Source organism: Cygnus atratus, chromosome 9, assembly GCF_013377495.2.
Source record: "Cygnus atratus isolate AKBS03 ecotype Queensland, Australia chromosome 9, CAtr_DNAZoo_HiC_assembly, whole genome shotgun sequence".
Lineage (NCBI taxonomy): Eukaryota > Metazoa > Chordata > Aves > Anseriformes > Anatidae > Cygnus > Cygnus atratus.
The window spans coordinates 12,463,476-12,483,769 of NC_066370.1; the positions used below are offsets into that span (position 1 = coordinate 12,463,476).

Sequence of the window (20,294 nt, forward strand, 5' to 3'; positions counted from 1 at the left end):
TCAGACAGAAACTGCCCCGGGCACAATCCTACGGATGTGTGTGTAAGACTTCCTGAGGGTAACGCTCCCGTGATGAGACACCCCCCGAGGCAGGACACACTCTTCAGTCAGCTTCTGAGTTTCAGGGTCCCAGCACAGCACTGTTGCAATAACTTCGTTCTTTTCATCTCGGCCCCCGGTGATAAACAGCTTGTTGTTGCAAGGAGAAATCCCACAACTGGCTCTCTCATGGGTGAACTGAGTCACGAGGCACCACGTATCTTCCTGGGGGCTGTACGAGTAGAGTGCTTTCATCGCCCCACCTGGAGAGGAAATGGATATCAGTTTGCGCCAGCCATTCCTGTAAGAGATTTTAGCTAAACAACCCACTTCAGCAAGGCTCCATTCCTGACATTTGTAAGAATGATTTACGACCCAAAGCTAAGAAAAAACAAGGTCACAGGATACATTATTGTTTTGACAGCCAGATCCACAGAAGGTCACTTATTGTTCACAAGGCTGTGGAATTTAAGGCCAGAACATGCAGCAGGACCACAGTGCACCCAGCAATGGACCTTTGTCATATCTGCTGTTTCAGCTAAGGACACGACTTCAGAAAAATACAAACTTGTCTAAAAGAGCTCAGATCATGAGGGACTGTGTGTGGTAAGCTGTCATGATTAGAAATGGATATGTGATTTCTGCACTGACTCCTCTAAAGTCAGTGTCCACCTTCCCATTAAACTACCTTTGGCCTGAATCTGGCTGTTTTCAGAAGCCCCTTCCTCTTTTAGGGGTTTGTTAAACTGAGCTTGTAAACTTCTTATGGATAAGCTAAACAGAGAGTGACCTTCATTTTCTCCATGTTTTCCAAATCTGCAGTCATTCTTGAAACGTTTTGTACCCCTTTCCCAATTTTACAAGGTCCTTTTCTTTTGAAAAAAAAAGTCAGTGCCTCAGTACCCAAGAAAATCTCTGGAAATTTATTTCCTCCTGAGAATACAAACAGCTAAATGGTTCCTATTCTGAAATTTGCAAAGACTGGGTGTGTTTTCTACATCACCTGTATTGAATAGGGCCAAGGAAACCTAGAAGCCATGGTATTATTGATGAGTTGCTACAAAGCCTGAGATCCTACCTGTTGCCAAATTAAGCATTTATCTGTTGTATTGTACTAAAAGTTGCTTTGGACAATAATAGTCCAGTACTGGAGGGATGGTCCAGCCACTGTGACACACATGCACACTATAGATCTGCCTTCAGCACACCACTTACTATTTGGTGATTCTCTGGCTCTATGCCAGCCCTCAGCACCGTATTGATGATACTGTAAGGGAGAAACTTTCTGCACCAAGGCTGAGAGAGGGAAAGGGAACTTTTCAGGGCTCAGGTTTTTGAAACAAATGGTCCTCTTCCTTTTGGCAGGCATCATCTGGAGATGTGTACAGGCTCCTTCCTCCCTCCACAGTACAGCTCACCACTATTAAACTCCTGTTATTCTGTCTTTGCTTCCAGTTCTGGTAGCTGACAGAGTGCTTAGCCCCGGCCATGATCTAGTCAAGAGGTGGGCGTCAGTGGCTCTGCTCCCAAGAAGTGCTCCTAGTACTCATTTCCCTGCATAAATCCCATGTGCATTGGGCTGTGTAATGCTCCTGGGGAGGAGAGGGAGACACAACACAGCCACAAGCTCATGCCCTTGCCACTACACACCCACCTTTGGACAGCTTTAAGTTGTCTCTGAGCAATCTCCAGCTTTCCAAGATAGCTACCACGCTGTCAGGGGGTTTGACTTGGTGACTCCTCTCTACTGTTTGTAAATGTACCAGATTCCCATCCTTGGTAGGCTTAGTGGGAGGTCATCTGACCATTTGATTACACTCCATAGAGTTTGTGGGTAAAGCCAACACACAGAAACAAGCCCTGGTGTGTCTGGACAAGACAGAACATTAATGCTCCACCTACCCACAACATAAATGTGATCACGGAAACTTGCAGCATTGATGCATTTGGCTTCTACTGGCATGGGAGCTTTCAGGCTCCACGTGTTGTTTGCAGGGTCATAGCACTGAGTCTTGTCTGTCGCCAGCTTCCCGTTGGGTCCTCCTCCGATCACATAGAGCTTCTTCTTGTAGCTCGCTGCTGCAAAGGAGCTTACATTGACCATGAGAGGAGCAGCCTGTGTGACCATAAAAAATGATTAGTGGCTGTTTTGATTTCAGGTTGTGAAACTGACAACTATAGGGTGGCAGCCTGCTGAATTTTGTCACACATCCTTTTAAGGTGATCAGTAGGGTACAGAGAATAATATATATTTAAGAATTAGGGAGAAGTACTTCTTTCTTTTTTCTTTTTTTTTTTTAAGACCATAAATCCCTTAATAAAAATATGCGGAGTTCAAAAGCTGTTATTAAAATTACATTGTCAGCAATTCAAAAGCTAGGAAATGTCAGAAATGCCCCAGATCTCCTTTACATACTTATGTACATCAAAAACAAACAAAAAGAAAACCCAAGAAATTTGTTCATAGTGATCTTTGATCTTTCTGCTTGCAGCTCCGATTGTTAAGTTTCTCTGCAGTGCGTTGCATCATCTGAAAACTAGGATTTATCTTCTCTTATGATGCCTAATCTCACTAATTTCATGGATTATTGGCTGTCTAATACTCTGAGCGTTTGAAGTAGTTAGAACTATTTTTTCTCCATCCTGTTTACCTTGAAACCTGCACTTTCAACACAAATGTGCAATCCATGGCATATATAATGCACAGGTTGATTTTGTATCTTATATATCAGAGGGATAGTTTGCAGCCTGTGCTGTGGTTCATATACACTGTGTTCTTACTTGGTGCTTTATGGAGTGCCAGCTTTAAAAGCCAACTAAGAAAAGTAAAGTTAGGCATTAGGTGTGTCACAATTTGGCAGGTAATCCTGTGATTTCTGGTTTCGGAAGGATATGCATTTCTAGAGAGAAAATGGTTAGGGTGTTCACCAACCAGAAGTATGTTAAAAGAACTGTACTAGGTCTGTCTTCTTCATTTTTATGTTTCAGTACCTTAACGTTTTCTGATTCAGATGTTCCAAATAAGTCAGAAGTTGTATGATGCAGTATCTTACCTCTGACCAGCAGTTATGAAATGGATCGTATGCTTCCATGCTGTTGATTCTCTGCAGGCCATCAAACCCTCCAATGGCATACACTTTGCCACCCAACACAGCCATTTTGTGCCTCCACCGCCCAATATTCAGATACTCGATTTGTATCCATTTGTTGATGGAGGCGTTGTATTTCCAGACATCATGCTGTGTTTCTTTGCCACCTGCAGTGTACATGACACCATGACACATGTAAATATCATACCATAGCTTTTATTTCCTCAAAATCTTCAATATGTTTAAATTTTAATAAGGCTTGCTCATAAAGAAATCATTGGTCCTGACTGTTAGCTTCTTAAGTTTCCTACACCAATGGCCTGGCCCTGTTATACAAGGAGAAAATTTCTGCATTTATGGTTTATTTGCTAGTGAAGGAAACTCCAAACAATTTCTGCAGCAAATACTCAGGAAATAAAAATCACTGTTCCTCACTTCAGTGCACCACAACCTTTTCTTTGCCACTTTGGCACTTCCATTTTAACACCGAGTGAAATGCCAACCGCACAGGGCATGGTAATATGCAGGAGATCTTTGTGCACTGCAGGGGCTCTGCAGGATGCTGAGAGCTGACAAATAAGCAAACGTGCTTTAAATGAGATAGCGGCAACTGCTGCAGTCAGGAGTGCCAAATCCCTTGAAGGCAGGCCTGCTCTGGGGAATTGCCAGTTTGTGCAGGGCAGATCTACTCAGCCAGGCTAGCGCTTTATATGGCAAATGGAGAAGACCTGCCTGAACCCCTAGTCCATAGTAGTCCTGCATGAGTGTTAGAAGTTTTCCTAGTCATCCTGGGGCCATATGTCTGGAATCTCATTTTCATACCTCTCCTTCTGGTCTCTTTCTCTGCTGACATGGGTTAACTTCATACTTATACACTGAAGATCAGAATTGGACCCTGTAAATTCACCCTAAAGCTGACTTGCAAGTAAATCTTTCTCATTCTAAAGCAGAGAGTAATGTTTTAACCAGTACTTTTGTTTACACATCATTTTAGATGTAATTGGAATACAAACAGAACTAGTTAAGCCTGAAACCCCGTGCACAGATGAGTAGCTTGCTCTGTCATCAGATTAAACATTTGCTTCACTGATGAATATACTGAAAAGAGAATTCATATTCCATTGAGAAAGTGTCTGCCTTCATTGGTATTCTGTACAGCAGCCAGATCACTGAAAAGTGATGGGCTCATCTCTGGGCCAAATAGCAGATTGAATAGGAGATAATTAGCATGCTAGAAAGAGCCGTTTGTAATGCTTTTGTCTAAGTATTTTTCACATGTATGTGTCGAATTTTATTTGCACTCAAATAGCTCAAGTGGCTGAAGGGCCTGAATGCAGCATTCATGCGTACAATAAGGCTGAGAGGCTGCAGGTGTTCCCCTTACCCCCCTCCTTTGAAATCCTCCATTTACATGAGTTTGTGCTTCCCTGCACAGGCTGAAAGCTCTGGCAGGAGCCTGAGCTGGACCAGGGGGAAGAATTTGCTGTACACCAGGGAGCAGGGAGAGATTTTTGAGAGAACTGGAGATTTATTCTGTTTCTGTTCTTTCTCTAGACCACAGTTCTTTCTAATTTCAGGAAAAAAATGTAGCTACATTAGTGAAAGTAACAGAATGGTGAGGACAATACCTGGCATTTTTAGTTACACTTCACATGTTTCTATCCATCTAGTCAAACTGTTTAAACTGCTTGGGGAAATAGTGATCTAAAAGTAGTAACGCATTGTGCAAAGGACTTTCCTATTGTTCAGAAGCTAAAAGAGCACGGGAGACTCCAAACAATATACAGAGGGAAATGAACTTGTGGGAGGGGAGATCATGTTAGGAAAGATGCAAGTCAAGTTAGAAAAGAACCAAGCCACAGGAGCTAGAAGAAAGCAAGCAGAGTGGAAGGAGGCAGATGTTTAAAAGAGAATGAACTGTGAATAATTTGGTTTAGCTGGAAGGATACTGCTGAGGACTTTGGCCCACCCTTTATTTGAGCGGAAAGGGTGAAAAGCAGGTATAATAAAAGCAAGAGGGAATGGAGGGAGAGAGGGAGGGAGTGAAAGACATGAGGCGATGCAGAGAAGGAAGACAGAGGACCTGTGGGACTGGCAGCAGGAGGAAAGCCAGCTGATACTCACCGCAACGGGGGATGTGTTAGCCTGGCCTGGAGGTAGCCTGGATAGAACATAAAGGAAAAGCGAAGAGTCACTGGAAAAGATGACAGGAATAAGAGAAAGCAAAAAGCTTGTGACCTTGAGAAAGAGGAAAGGGTAAGAGATTAAAGGCAAATGGAAAAGAGACCTCAGCACTCAAGGGTGTGAAGGTGTGAGGGATGTTCCCTAGTCAGGGTGTTTGACTTAGGTTCCTCTCCAGAGCTAACCTTTAATAGAGGGTCTGCCACCAAAGTAAGAAGAAACTCCCTGTGGCTGGCTGAAAGAAAAAAACTCCTTTATTTGTAACTAGGGAAGGAATAATCTAATTCTCATCTCAGGATAAAAATTTAATAAACTTTAAATTGTAATGAAGTAATAAAAATCTGGATTTCCAAAAGAGAAAAAGCAATGGAAAGTATTTGAATGAAGGCAAATCATACTTAAACAAAGCATTCATACTTTAGCCCTCCCTCCTCTGAATTCACACATCCTTTCTACTTTCCTGTTTTAAGCAAGAATAGCATTTGGTGGATGATTTTGCAGGAAAAGGTTTCCTACCCATGGAGGCACTGCTCTGTATCGTGGTCTGTAATGTGACAATAATTAAACAAGCTTGCTGTCTTTTTTTTATTTTCCTCTGGAAAGCAGATCAAGAGCACCAAACTTGTTTTTGACAGACCATCAAAACTAGCTGTGAAACTGTAATGATTAACAAGCTTGAGTTTAACCTTTCTGATCATCAAAGTAAAAACTCTGTAGCTCCAAGATCAGCCTCTTACATGGCACTCGACTGCAGCTGTGTGGGAAGGTAAACACACCTTCTGAAGCTCTCAGGATGAGGGCCTGTAAATGGACCCATGCTGTGTGTCTGGACCACTGGGTTTCTAATAGTGCCTTTAGCAGGTGGGCACTTCAAGAGTCCTGGACGATGCGCTGCAGAAGTGCTCCCAAAAGTGCAGTTTTCAGGTAGCAGCCAAGCAGTGGTGACAGTTCCCTGCAAATTTTGGACTGATTCTTGCGGAGTGAGTCAGATTCTGGCATATTATTTCTACGCATGCAGAGCTGCTAGTGGACTTCTTATAAGAAGATGCTGAAGCAAGCATTCTTCATTTGATGTTTGGTAAACAGGTCTCGGGGGCCTTTCTGTGGCCATGGTCACTGGGTGTTTAGGGTGCTGCACACAAGTAGCCCTGCATATAGGTGAGTATTGTTTGAAAAGGAATCCTATGCTAAAACTCTTGCCAGGGTCAGGCAGTGTCATCTGGCACTTTTCTGGAGCCTGCTGAAAGCCAAAGCGCTAGGAATACCTGTAGTGCTTAATTCCTCTAAAGCAGCCTCAAGCATGCTCTCAATAAAAGCTGGAACTGATTGTGAGAACCGTGTGCACCCCTCATCCACTCCCCAGGTCTTGTTCCTTACCCGATATGTAGACTTCATTTTTTAGCGTAATGCATGCAAACTCCACCCATTTTTTATTCTCATTCTCCGTCTCCTGCTCTGTGATTGGTAATTTGGCTACTTCCAGGCGGCTTCGCCTCAACGGATCCAGGCAAGTCACTTCTGCTACAAATTTCTCATCTTTAGTACAGCCCCCTATGATCATAAACACCTCAGACTGGAACTCGTGCATCCTGGGCTTGGTTCTCTCTGTAATAATCTAAATGCAAGCAAAAATGCAAGCAAGACAGAGTGAGTACACAGGGCACTTACACCTACGATTACAGAAAGGTCTGCTGACCTATTTTTTGATTACCTATTTTGCAAATCATAACTGGCTTACAATCAGACGAACCAGTTATCAGATGGTCTCTAAGCTGAAAGCCTAGAAAACATCCTAGAAGCATTGCAGTAGAGGTTGCTTTCAGGATTTCTCCAGCACTAGACTTGGTCATTTTTGATTACCTGCAAGGCTCCTTTCAGATCCCAGCACCTTCCTGGGAGCTCCCGGCGTGGCACCGAGAGCCATTACAGTGAGAACAGGAGTGACAAAGGCTGCGTGCGTGTGAGTAGCTGATGAGGAGAGGTTTCCTTGGGGCTGGCAGAGCGAGGGCAAGGTAGGAGGAGGGCCACAGGGTTTGTGCCTGCCTTGGGGAGCCTGGAGAGAGCAAGACTGCAGGGAGTGCTAGCAATTAAACTAGAAATGTTAGAAATTAAACACTCATTATTTGTCCTGAAGACATATGTTAAAGTGTCAAAGCAATAGTAATTCTCTAACGTATTTTTAAAAATTTGTTTCTTTGTTTATAAGATTTAATTGTAAGCCAAAATGTGAAGATTTACTTAAAACCAGCACCAGACTCTGAAACGTGGATAGTTGTAATTTACTGCCCGTTGGCTCACTCCATCGAACCAGATCTTTGTCTCAGAGACCCTGGAAAAAGTCACCTCCTGGGTAGATGTTCACCAGGAGCAAAGAATGCAGGGGGTGCTTGGAAACTTCTGCTCTGCTTGGAGGAAATACTTGCAGACAAGTGCAGATGAGTGTGTTACTGTGTCCCAAGGTATGCCAGCTCTGTGCTGAAGGAGAAAAGGAATAATTGTCTTCATACCCCTCAGTAATTCATAATGGAAGAAATGTGGTCTCAAAGGTAAGGGGAACACATAAAGGTGTTCCTCTGCTTCTGCCATGTAACAGGGCATCTGCCAACCTGCTGGGAGAGCTCTGCAGAAATCCTACACCTGGTGAGAATCAAGTTGCAATTGTTCCCTTGTGCATGCCCTAGAGAAGCAGACCATGAACCCCAGGTTAAATGCTGTGGCAAAAAGCAGCTTGCTTACAGTTTTAAACTACTTGTCGTATGTTCCTATAAAATGGCATAATGTATCTGTATTTAAAAAGATTATTTACACAGACATAGACCTTTCCTTCTCCCTATGCTTAACAAATCATTAGGCAAGTTTTTTTAGACATCTCATACCTTTCTGGCTTTCATAATTCTCTTTTTAAGCCATCTGTCACCATTTCCCGGCGTTAGCCTCAGGCGGGATAGCTGGCAGGACTGCGGCTGCCGCTTTGAAGGTGAGTGTAATGAGTGTTCAGCCCTGAGCAACACTTCTTTTATCTGTCCCGCACCGACCTGAAGCACCGCTGGCACTGAAGAGCAGGCCCCAGTCTGCATGCGTGTGGGGCAATGCCTTCTCGGGGAGTTCCCGCCAGGGCAGCCGGTCTTGCCCTGCGTGGCTGGGAACCGTCTAACCCAGCCACCAGCACCCAGGTCACCCTTGCCCTTCCCCTCCAGTGGCTCACATCCACTGTTATTGATGGATCCACAACACCTTGCCTGAGGCCTCCTACCTTCTTCTGGCTCTCTGACTGGGGAGGCACACACATTTCCTCACACGCTCACATGCCTTTGCTCCAGTTATGAAATCCAACCTCTGGTTGCTCTCCCCTCTACCCCACATTTTGGTCCAGGAGATATGGCTGATACTTAACTTTCCAGAGAGGATGGGCAGTTGAGGAACTGGAGATTTACCACAGCCTAACTTGAGCAGGCAGGACAGGACTCGACTGGATGTCAGGACAAGCCTGTCTCTTTGAATGTGGAGAGCTGTGAAGTGAAGAAGATGGACACAACTCTCCTCTGTGGCGAGACCATCTTCTTCCCCCTCCTTCTGAAAGGTTTCTGCCCATGCGTAATAGATGGAGATGTTCTATACTCAGATGTGGAAGGGTCATTGCAACTTGTGACAGAGTTTAGTGTGGAAATTATTTTTCCTTTCTTGGGATTGAAATATTAGCTAAGGTGGTGAGGTGTGAGGAGCAGTACAATTTGCTTTGCGTTTTCACTAGGGAAGTCATCTGGGGTTTTTGTTCAGCTCCTCAAGTCTGTGTGTGAAGGTTTGAGCTCAGATGTTCACAAACAGGAAGCTGTATGCTTTGATACTAAAACAAGCTGCCAAAAGCTTCCATGCTTTCTAAATCGTCAGGATAACTGGTGAAGCCAACCTTGACTTCTCAGTAGTACCAATTAGTGAAAGGTCAGTGTGAATACCTCTTTTTCTGCCTCATAGTAGTGCTTCCTTCCCATGGGATTTTTGTGCAGAAGCATGAGGCATTTAAAAGGAGCAGCAAATACCTTCCTTTTTTACTCACCTCATTGCCTGACAGATGGTACATTCTTGCTTCCTGGAGCAAAGGAAAGACGTCTGGACACTGTCTAATGAGTTGATCAGCTTCAACAGTCTCTACAAAATACCAGGGGTCCAAAAGGGGCAGACGGACATTCTCCAGCACATAGGGCAAGAGAGGAAACCTTTCCGACTCCTTGTAACGTACCCAGCTCATTACGGTTTCAAACACCTGTGCTTCTTCTGTGACATAAAGGTCGTCACTCTTCAGTGTGCTGCAGAGAACATCGGCTGGGAGCTCCAGGAACTCCTCGTAGTGCAGGACCTGGGTGAAATTCTGGATAATGTAGTTCTGCACTTGTTGTTTCAGGCTGCTCAGGGAGTGGGCATCAGCCAGCCTCAGGATGCCGACGCAGTTGTCTGGCTGAAGGGCTTCGGTGAGAAAACTGGCACAAGCATCTACCATGCGAAGGAACTGTGGACAGAAAAAGCATACATAGCACAGAGCAGTTACTTGTACGACTACAGCACAGGAGAGCTTAGGAGCTCTGCACCAGCCATGCACAGTTCAGCAAGGAGCTGGGAGAGACAAGAAACCAGTCATCCAAGGACAAGGTGTCTCCAAGAATCTGCAGTCTGAAATAAAATTTTCCTCTTCCTGCTGTTTTTTTTTCCCCTGCATCCATATTGCTCCTTTTCCTTCTTGCTGGACGCAGACAACCTGTGACAGTCATGAGTTCAAACTGCTTCACAAAAGTAAAAGTATTTCTACCATTCTTCCCTCCATGAGATCTCAAAGCAGTAACAACCATGGAGTTACAAAGCACAGATAAGACCCTCAGGCTTCAGATGTGCTTACCCTCCTTCAGCTTGAATGACAGCTCAGATCAAGCTGAAGAGAGTCTGGTTTTGGAGTGCGGGTGGCTCCAAACACTGTCTGCATTCATCCTCCCACCATCCAAACTTTGAGTGTGTCTGAGGCCTTGCAAGGGTGGTGGAAAATGAGTGCTGAGGTCTGCAAGGTTTGGACCAAAGCGCTGCCCTCCCCAGAGCCATGCTGTCCTGCTGGGGGATGTGGCAGCAAGAGATTCAACACCAGCAAATTTTTGAGTTGCTGTACAGCCAGAGCTTTCTGGCTAAGGTGTGTTGTGGGGGAGATCTTTGGACATTTTAGTGATCTTAGTTTTCCTTCAAAAAACATAGATGTGCCTTCTACATACATACACATGGATGTGTCTTCTTAATCAGAGTCTTCTTAATCAAAGAATTTCCCATGTTTGTGTTTTATAGGGCATTGAAACTATTGTCATTAATTTGCTTGGCACAACAGCCCCACCTGAGGGTCCCAAACGTGCAGGTCCTGGACCATCAGTGGGGCGTTTGCCATGAACTACGAAGTGAGCTGGGTTGCTGGTGATTATTCAGGGATTGGGAACCTGTTTTGTGTAGGAAGGTTATAAGTTTTTGTCCTGGGCTTTCCTTTGCCTCTGTGGTTTCGGATGTGGACAGGACATCAGTATTTTGTATTGGTTTTGTCAGTGAGCAGTGCAAATAGTAACATCCAGAAAGATGGGTCAGGACTGTTGCTGTGCATTTCTGGCCATGCCTTTTGGGTCCTTTTTCCATCCAGCGTCATCAAGCAGACCATTTCAACTCATTCTGTCCCACGGAGGAAAGTTGCACAACAGTAATTCAAGGGGAAAGAGGAAGTGAAACAAAGGAAATGCACTTTTGAGCACTATTTAGATTTGTTTCAGTAATTAGGGTAGAATCTTCTAGACCCGCAACGTTGTGTTGACACATTTAGACTGTTTACCAGAGCTGAGCGATCGCAGACGCTGGGTGCAGACTACCTGGTTCCTGTTTTACATTTAGATGTGGTCAAGAGTTTAGAGAAATGCAACTGACTGATGAACGAAGCTACACATGGTCTCAGAACATGTTGTTGCCATTTGTGTTGAACACATGTCAGCAGCACGCCATGGGACCGCAGCAGAGCTCGGCAGCCCCCCGGTGCCAGCCATGCTCACGTTGGCCATTCTCCGGGCTAGCGAGAGGCTCGTGCTGAGAAACCACCGGTGCATTTCCCTGAGGACCTGGAAGGATTTTACCAACACCAGGCAGTTCACAGCCCTGAGGAAGGTTAAGCATTAGCTCTTTCAAAGTTGGCAGTAATGAGATGCAAGAAAAAAAATAGGTGGGATTTGCCAAGGTCACCCGTGAAGTCATTCTCAAGTCTGGGAACAGACCTAGTGTGACGTTGTCACCATATGGCCCAGCCATGGTACAGTGCTCTGATTACTGACACATGGCTTGTTCGGAGCAATACTCATCAGGTGACACCGGAGGTTTTCTCCCAGGCAGTGCTGGTTTAACGGCCATGCAGGCACCTCTGATCGCCCTGGGTCGCTGCACATGCAGCCAGACGAATGCGGAACTGCGAGGCGTGGGTGTGAGAAACGGCCCCTGTCAGGGGCTTAGCCTGAGACCAGGAGAGTATCAAGCTAGGACTTCCCCCGGCTGCTGCTCCTCACCTCCGTGCTGCTCTGTCTCCCCATGTAGAGACAAAACTCCCCCCAAAACTCCCCCAAACATGCTGGGTGTGCAAATGAGCCTCCAGTTCATTTGCTTTCCTTATGCTTCTGGCACGCAACATTTCCATCTTTCTCTCCCATGAGTATCCCTCCTCATGCGACCTGGGCATTTTAAAAGCCTCTTTGAAAGTTCTCTTCCCTGAGAAGAGTTTCCCCAGTAATGGGGTCCTTCTTTTAATACCCTTTTGAATGCAGATTCTTACTTGCTGGAGACATCCCATATGCTTGCTTGGTCTCCACTTGGCCTTCTCTCTGAATAATAAAACCTTGTGCTCCCAGTTTAAGTCCTTGCTTGTCCCAGTGTTGATCCAGCCCATCTAATGTAAGCAGTGCCAGTAGCCCTGCCCATGCTCTGATCCCCAGAAAGGGAGGAGAGTGGTGGCTGAAAGCCCATATTCATAATCCTGCTGTGTGCAGCGTGCTCAGGGGTCAGATCCTGCACCCTGCAGCTGCTCTGTCCCAGCACGCCCCGTCTCGTAACTGACACCTGCATCCCCCAGGGGCCCAGGGCAGGGAGCGAAGGGACACGGTGACCCTTGCAGGACAGCTCTCTGGGGACTGGCAGCTTTCTGAGCCTTTTCTCCCGTGAGCCAGCACTGCCGAGGAGCCCTTCACTGGCAAAACAGGCCTTCTGGTCTGGCGCCGTGCAGCAGCTCAGTGTAACTACCTCAGTCCAGCCACAACCACCCTCACTGTTCACTGCTACGTGGCTACAGGGAGCTCCTCAGATAACAGCCAAGGAGGAGCAGGAGCCTGCTTTCTTCCCACAACCTCTTCGTTTCCAGCAAAGCAGCTCAGGTGCCCGCCTCACACATGCCATGCTGAGGCAGCGGGGTAGGAGAGAGGCGCAGGGGGCCAGGAGGAAGGTAGGCAGGTGTGAGGGTTGTAGTGGAATTTCATCAGATATAGCAGCCCAGAGAAGCAGCTGAGATGCTGGCACTGGAGGTGAGTGGATGAGCTGTGCTGCTTGCTGCTCTGTGCGGCAGCGGGCGCCGCCTGGGGCGGCACCAGCCAGTGCAGATGCGGTGGCAGGACAGTCGGAGCAGAGGAGGTGGCTGCTGAACTCACATTGCAACTGTGCTCTAGGTGGAAAAATTCCTCGGGGTCACTTCAGGGTGAGGCTTAACTGTTCAGCAGCTCCCTGCTTGAAACCCTTCACCTCTTTACCCCAGAAGGAAATGTGTGTGCACAGAGCACATTGACGGCGTGCCCTCCTGCCCGCCGCATAGCCTGCCACCTCTCCCTGCTGTCAGTTTTGGCTGCATTTGGCTAAAAGTTATTAGAAGGGACTAAGAGAAGGCATAATTATGTAAAACTATTTCCTGTAGGAAACCAGGCAAAAATAGTTTCTAGAGAAAAGTGGAGTGTCTCTATTGGAACCTCGAGAGCTGGGCAAGTTACTCCTTTTCTGGTTCTCTGTCAAGTCATGGAGATTGAAGAAGCACTGCCAAAAATTGTTACTAGTTGGATAAAAAAGTTCTGTTTGGAAATCAGTTTTCTCACATCATTAAGTGGAAAGGAAAGAAATCCCCCCCTCTCTCCCCCAATTACAATAAATCAAAGCATTAATCTTTTTAGCTGATAATATATTGAAATGAAACATTTGACTCTTTTTTTTTTTTTTTCTTCAGCATAAATAGGAGAAACAAACTGGCAAAATGCTCATAGTTACTAAATCTTTTTTACACAAAACACATTTTCAGCCAAAAACCTCACCCTTCTTTAATGTGAGGCTCTAAGGCCTTATAAATCACAGTATCCAAGACAGTTGCATTAAGGCTTGGAATCACTGCTTTTAGTAAAACATTCCTAGTTTTCCAGGTTTTTGTAGTTTTCTTTTCTTGCTCATGGCACTCTCATGATTTTACCATTACTATTACACTGTTTGATAGTTTTCTTAAAGCACCAGCTCTGGCAATCAAATTTAGTCGTAATTTTCAAGAAAAATAGGGAAAAGAGAAGAAAAAACATAAGTGTATGCTCTCAATAGTTTCAGAAAAAATAATAAAAAAGCCTGAGGAATGATCCTAAGGAAAAAAGGTTCAGAAAAATAAACAAATAAATAAATAAACAATAAAAAACATAGGAAAGTGTCCTGAAAATGAGCCAAAAGCAATCTCTGAGTGCTGCCAGTTTGCAGTATTGGTCTGCTGCTGAAAACTTCAGTAAGCTACTGTACTCCTGCCCCAGGCAACGTTAAAGCTGCACCACCTTCTCCTTGCTAGTTTAGGGAGCACCTTGAGATAACTTTCCCTTCTCTCCCCACACCAAGCGCCACAGGTCATTTACCCCAAAGGCCACAGGCTCATCTCGGAGTAATACGTGCCATGTTTGAAAGATTCAAGAATCCTAAGTGCATAATGAACCCTGGTGACTATGGAGTCGGGTGTTCTGACCTTCCTGGAGGTACAGACCGGACACACATACACACATTGGCACTTGGCAGGTTATGCTGGTTGCAATTGGTTAGCAATTTGCAGCTTGGTACCATGGACTGCAATTTGCTAGACCTCACAGGTGATTTACAGGACACGTGAATTCCTCATGGATCAAAGGCTGAGTGAGGCTGCGCAAGTCTGACTTCCCACCAGTCCCCAGCCAGGACTAAAACTCTTTACATCACAAGTCCTACAAAGGAGGATGCTGACTTTATCTGGTGAGCCTAGGTGATGGAGAGGGATGAAGCTGGCTTCCTGCTCCACTGACTTGGCTGGGCTGGGGAGCGACCAGCCTTCGCGGGGCCCTGGGGAGCTGCAGCCCTGGCCTGCTGCCTGGCGAGCACCCATGGGGGCAGCTCCCAAAGGCAGAGCCCAGGTGGCTGCCTGTTTGTGCACCCCAGACCAGGGATGGGACGGCCTATTTTTACCACAGTGTAGGTGCCTATGAAGCCAAACGCCCCTGGAAGCCATGAAATTGGAGAAGCATGCAATGTTGAAACTGGGTATGGCATGGTGTTGCCAGAGTGACAGGACTGGAACAGTGCATTGGGATTATCTGTACCTGAAAGAGGCTGGCGGCTTCCAAAACTTTCTGTACATTTTGCTTTGTGATGAGCATCTTGCTGGTGTAAGTATAGTCCAAGAGTATATTCATGGTTTCTGCGTCAACTCCTTTAAGTATAATCTTCTCTTCGTATTTCTCTCTTAAATCATTACAGAACATGGCCCTGGAAAGAAAGACATTTGTCTTTTACTGCAGCCCAGACAGGATGAGGCATTCTGAAAACATTTGATTGTATAGATTTCAAAACAAAATACTCTGATTGATTCATATTCTATGCAATTAGCCCTGTAGCAAAGTAATAAGGAAAATCCTTTTGTTGTTTTCATACCTTTTTACTCATTTGATAAGGCACACACAAATGGAGCTGGACTTTGCAGCAGACCTGGAGCTCCATGGCAGCAAAAGGCAGCCCTGAGAAGTGCACTGTGTCTGGGCTGATGCTGCAGAGCAGATGTGCCCACACTGATGTCTCACCTACTGGACTGTTAACAGATGCCCTCACGTTTCCAGTACAGGCACAGCTCATTAAGCCCAAGCCTCCAAGCCACTGGCATTCTCCACACTTCATTAACCTGTAGCACATGTATTTTATAACCCTGGCAAGGTCAACACCCCAGTGCTTCAGAGATGCAGACTGCTGCTCAGACTGAAGCCTGAGGTCCAGGCCAGATCCGCATGTCTGACGGCCTCACCTCTAAGGTTCCCGACTTATCTTTGACCCCATTAATACCAGAGATAGGCCAGGAGACTTAGTGATTTGCTTTTAATTAAGAGGCTGACTTTTTCCTCTGCTAAATTTTGGGAGCTTCTGGTAGGACTGCAGAGTCAGTACCTCTGGGCCAGAGGAGTGTCTAGATAACCATGAATAGGAACTGGTGTTAGCCTGAAAGCCCAGTGTTTTCATGCATGGTGGTAAAACCTCTCCTTTGATGGCTAATGCTGCATTTGAAAGGCAACAGCCACATACAAGTTTGGCACTAGTCAGATTTTTCATGCGAGATATAATAAGATTCTCTAAGAGCTATTTAAATCCTCTTTGCATTGTGGAAGATGCAAGGCAAACACATATTCATCTGCATTTTCAATCCATAGTTCTAAGTGTTTCTTGCAATGCTTTTGATTTTATTTACCAGGTCGATCAGTCCAGTCTTGCTCACTGCATTCAGGGTGAGATTTCACATCACTTGGAACCTGGCTCAACAGATTAGAAGCACATGAGCCCTCTTGTATCTGCACTGGGGAAAACCAGGCAGAGCTGAAGTGTAATTAGTAGTGTTCTTTGCACTGCATGCCCTTCTTTATTAGTCACATAAAATGTTGACAGGACACCGCAACCCAGGAGATGTCTAGAGGTCAAAGGTCTTCTTGGAAAAGTGGTCCCGGTTTTACAGCAAGCAAGCTGTCTGACTGACACACCTTACAGGAGCCGAAATGTTAACAGGTTTTCTTGCAAAGCAGTTAGGCAGGGTGATTGGCAAATGGATGGGAGGTATCAACTGCTCTGCTCTAATTGCTCCCCACCCCTTGTCTCAGCAGAGATTTTATAGCAAGAGAAATACCGAAGTGTATAAGGCTGCATTTTGGTAAAGAGACCTATCTTTTGAGCAGAATAGTTGGGGAGAGGTTAGTTGCAAAAGGTGTTCAGCCAAAAGTCTCATTTTCCTTTCACTCATCTCAGCTCACGAGAGATTTTTGGTGCACTGCTCTGATCCATGGCCGGTTGCTGTTGTCCCTGAAGCCCGTGTGCTTGAAAAGCATGAAGACGAAATGCTCCTTAACCTCAGTGGGCGCAAGAGTGGGCTCCCCTTTGGCTTCTCCCACGTGTGGTGGTGTTGAATGTCGTGTGTAAGTCAGGGGCATGGAGGCAGGTGTCTATTGGAAGACAAAAGCACTTGGTGCCCACTTCACCAGGGGAATGGGATTTCAGTGCAGAAAGGGAGCTTTGTACAAAACTGCTGCTTCAATTGCACAGAGCTGACAGGCACCAGAAGCTTTGTCTGAACGAGAAATGGGCTGTCGGAGGGTGCAGGTGCTGTCTGCTCTTGTTCCTTTTATCTCTTAAACTGGTGGCTCCCGTCTTGTATTTAATCTTCTCTGTCGGGGAGGGAAGGCAAAGCTTTCACTTCTGTCCCCCAAAGCTGGAGTGTTTGGTAGCTGTCAGCTGGGGATAGCCATCAGTACTGCCTGAGAGCACCTTCACCCTGCGAGCCGATGGGGGGGAAGACCCTGACACCATGCTCCTGGGGACAAATGTGCTGCCTCTGATCCTCTGGGTTTGCCTGTGCTTACCCAGAGAGGTTTGTCATTATTTTCTCCAGGGCTCTAAACCCTTCAGATATGGCTACCAATTTTGTTGTCTTTTTCTGTGGTTCCCGTTCCCTGTGTAATTCTAAGCTAGGCCTTTGAACCAATGTTTATTTTAAGAAAGGCACATCTGAAGTGAGGAGCTCAGGGCCAAATTTAGATGCCTAAAAATGGGTAAATTAACAAAAAACAGGGAGAAATCTCAATGAAAGAAATTAAGGGTTACAGTTTGTGAAGCACATTTTAAGCATCCACCCATGCTGGAATGCTTGTGCTTGAAATGATGAATGACTTCAAACAACTGTGCTGGAGATTGAGGATGCTCTGGAAAATACTGCTCCAACCTCTCCCAGCCCTGTTCTCCCACTGCCTTGGGTGATGCAGGAGGGAAAAGCTCCTGCTCCACCGTGGCCAGCCGGGGCTGCTCTTCTCTGCTTTGGTACCTTCACACAGGAGAAGTGAGAGAGTTAATTCTTTTATGTTCACAGATGCAGGACATGTCAGAACTACTAGTCTACCTACTCTCAAGCAGTGCTGAAGGAAGAAGTAGTTGTTGTTAACTTTGTTTAACCATGCTTATATCAGCTGCTATGGATTGCTTACGTTACGGCACCCAACGGTCAGGAAGGGGGTTGTGTAATACACTGCTGCAGGGGACAGCCCATGGCTCACAGGGTCCCTTTGCTTTGTTCCTGTGCATGGGTCTTAGAGGCCATATAATTGCATGGTAAGTGCTCACAGGAACGGTGTGGTTCAAGAGTTTCTTTCTTTCAGCCCATGCAGCTACTGGTGAATGATGGCACAATGAACAAGCCACTTTGTGAGGAGCAGAACCAGTGAAGTTCAGTCCCCTACAGACTTCTGTCCTCCTTTCCCCCTCCACAGGAACCTCAGCTTCCCCTCCTCAAGTCCTCCATTCTCTCTCATTATTCTGCTCGCAGGCATTCCGCCACCTCTCTCCCCGTGTCTGACTGAGCAAATGCAGTGTGTGCCTTGGCTCCTTCTGAGCACCCAAGTGGTGGCTGGCCCAGACGCAGTGCTGGTTGCACAGCTGAGCACCATGGGGGCCCGGCCCCAGCATCTCACCTTGCCTCGTTGCTGATTTCCATCAGACCTGGGGGAAAATCACAGTTTTGAGATTTCTGCCCCTTTGCCAAGTTTGGTCAAAAGTTACCAGAAGACTTATGATATAAGAGGCACTGACAGACAAGCAGACAATGTGCTATAAGGAATCCTAGCTCCCCAGGAAGCCAGGAAGCCCTAACAACCAGGGGGGCAATCCGTGCACACATGTGCGAGTGCAATGAGATGGGATGACCCATCCCATGGGCTGAATGCAAAATTGACTGACAGTAGATAGCAGAAAACTGTCTTGGCTGTTTTTAACTGTTGAGGTCCCTTCTGGTTGCAGCACCTTTCCAAGAGACTTATTTCCAATTGCTATTTTTCAAAGTAAAATTGTAGTCATTCTTACTTTAATTTGCGCATCTGCTGTCCCTCCTGCACACAATGCTGGTAAGACATATGTGGGCATCTCTGCTTTTCATTGCATATTTTCACATATAGCCATAGTTTTCACACTATCTCCATAGTCCATCTGCAGAAATAACACCTATCTCCATATGTTCACAGATACCATCTCTTATGAGATGACAAAACCAGAACTGTTCTTCCAGGCAGTGCCAGCACAGCTTACTAAATCCATTAAAATTAGCTTTCTGCTCATGTCACAAGTGGTCACAGGTTCTTTTTTCACATTTCCTCTGTAGCTCTTCAGTCATCTGACCACTTCAGCAGTAAAAAAAAAAAAAATTAAAAAAAAATCCCAGCCATGCAAATGTGATTGTCTAAACGATAGTGGAAAATCTGTGTTAAAACTGATACCAAGTTGCTCTGTGTGTTTAAAATTTGTTCTTGCTTAGATAAATTATATGCTGTAGTAGTGAAAGAATGCAAAATTCAAGATGACCAGAAAGAGGGGGTGAAATGGTAAAATTGCTTTCAAGTTGATATTTTCCATTGCAGCTGATTTTCAGTAACATTAGGAAAAGTGAAAAATTCCAACTCTTTCCTCCTCAACGATTTTATGTGATATATATTTTTCCCACAGAACAATATCACAGTATCACAATACCACTTCTATCACAGTAAAAATACCCCACAATCTGAACGAATTTCCCTCTTTGCTTGGGTCTCAAAAGGATAATATAAGGGACTATGGTTCCAGATATTTGGTTAAAACACCATTTTTCACTTGTCTGCCAACCATTCCTTTCTCTACATGCCTCAAGCAGACTTGTTGGGTGCTGGTACCAGAACCCCAGCAAATCCACAGCTTCACACCTGCCTTTTTTAAGTCTTTAACTTTAAAAAGAGCCAAAAGGTATCAGGAACCACAGACTTGCTCAAAGCTGCAGAGCTTACTGCCCGGTTTACCCTCCTTGGAGATCTACAGTTCAAGTGTAAGACACAAATTAAGTTTCTCGGTTTGGTTCTTAACATGCCTTACCTGAAATAATTGCTTGCTGCGGCAAGGACCACTCGGTGACAAGAGAATTCCCTGCTGTCCACACACAGAATGACGTCTGTGAGGGAGTTTTCAAGCCGAAGGTTCTCCAGGCCGTTCTGGAGCACCAGGGAGAGTCCTGTATCGTCAAACTTGACCTTTTCACCATTCGAGACTTCCACCAGGTCCCCCATTTTCGTCGAACACTCATTGTCCAAAGCGAGCGCGGGCTCCTCAGAGCTCTTCTCCAGCGTGTCACCCATTTTCTGGCCAGCACCGTCGCATTCTGCTGGGGCTTCGATCTAAAAAGAGTCACTGAGCTTCAGACGAGTCACACTGCAGAAGTTAGGCGGATTTCCTGTCCAGAGCTCTCCGCTTATCTGTAGCTGTCACACACGCATAACAGGAAGCCTTGCACTTTCTCATCCTGTTAACACAAACAAAGACTTTTTTTTTCTTTCTTTCTTTGTGAATTTCAGGCAGTATCAACATGTTTAGAAAGGACTTAAGATGCCTCTGTATGTGAGAAGATTACAAGTGACAGGGAGG

General features: G+C 45.6%; 1 protein-coding gene across 1 annotated transcript; it reads right to left on the reverse strand.

Moving 5' to 3' along the window:
* On the reverse strand, positions 1–20,008 carry KLHL6 (kelch like family member 6). The gene is made up of 7 exons (XM_035545112.1): positions 19,749–20,008; positions 14,933–15,098; positions 9,364–9,813; positions 6,687–6,924; positions 3,093–3,295; positions 1,942–2,155; positions 1–302 (listed from the first exon to the last, which is right to left on the reverse strand). Exons 1-7 carry the CDS (start codon positions 20,006–20,008, stop codon positions 1–3), a joined length of 1,833 nt encoding a protein of 610 aa, XP_035401005.1.
* Positions 20,009–20,294: the final 286 nt, after the last annotated feature.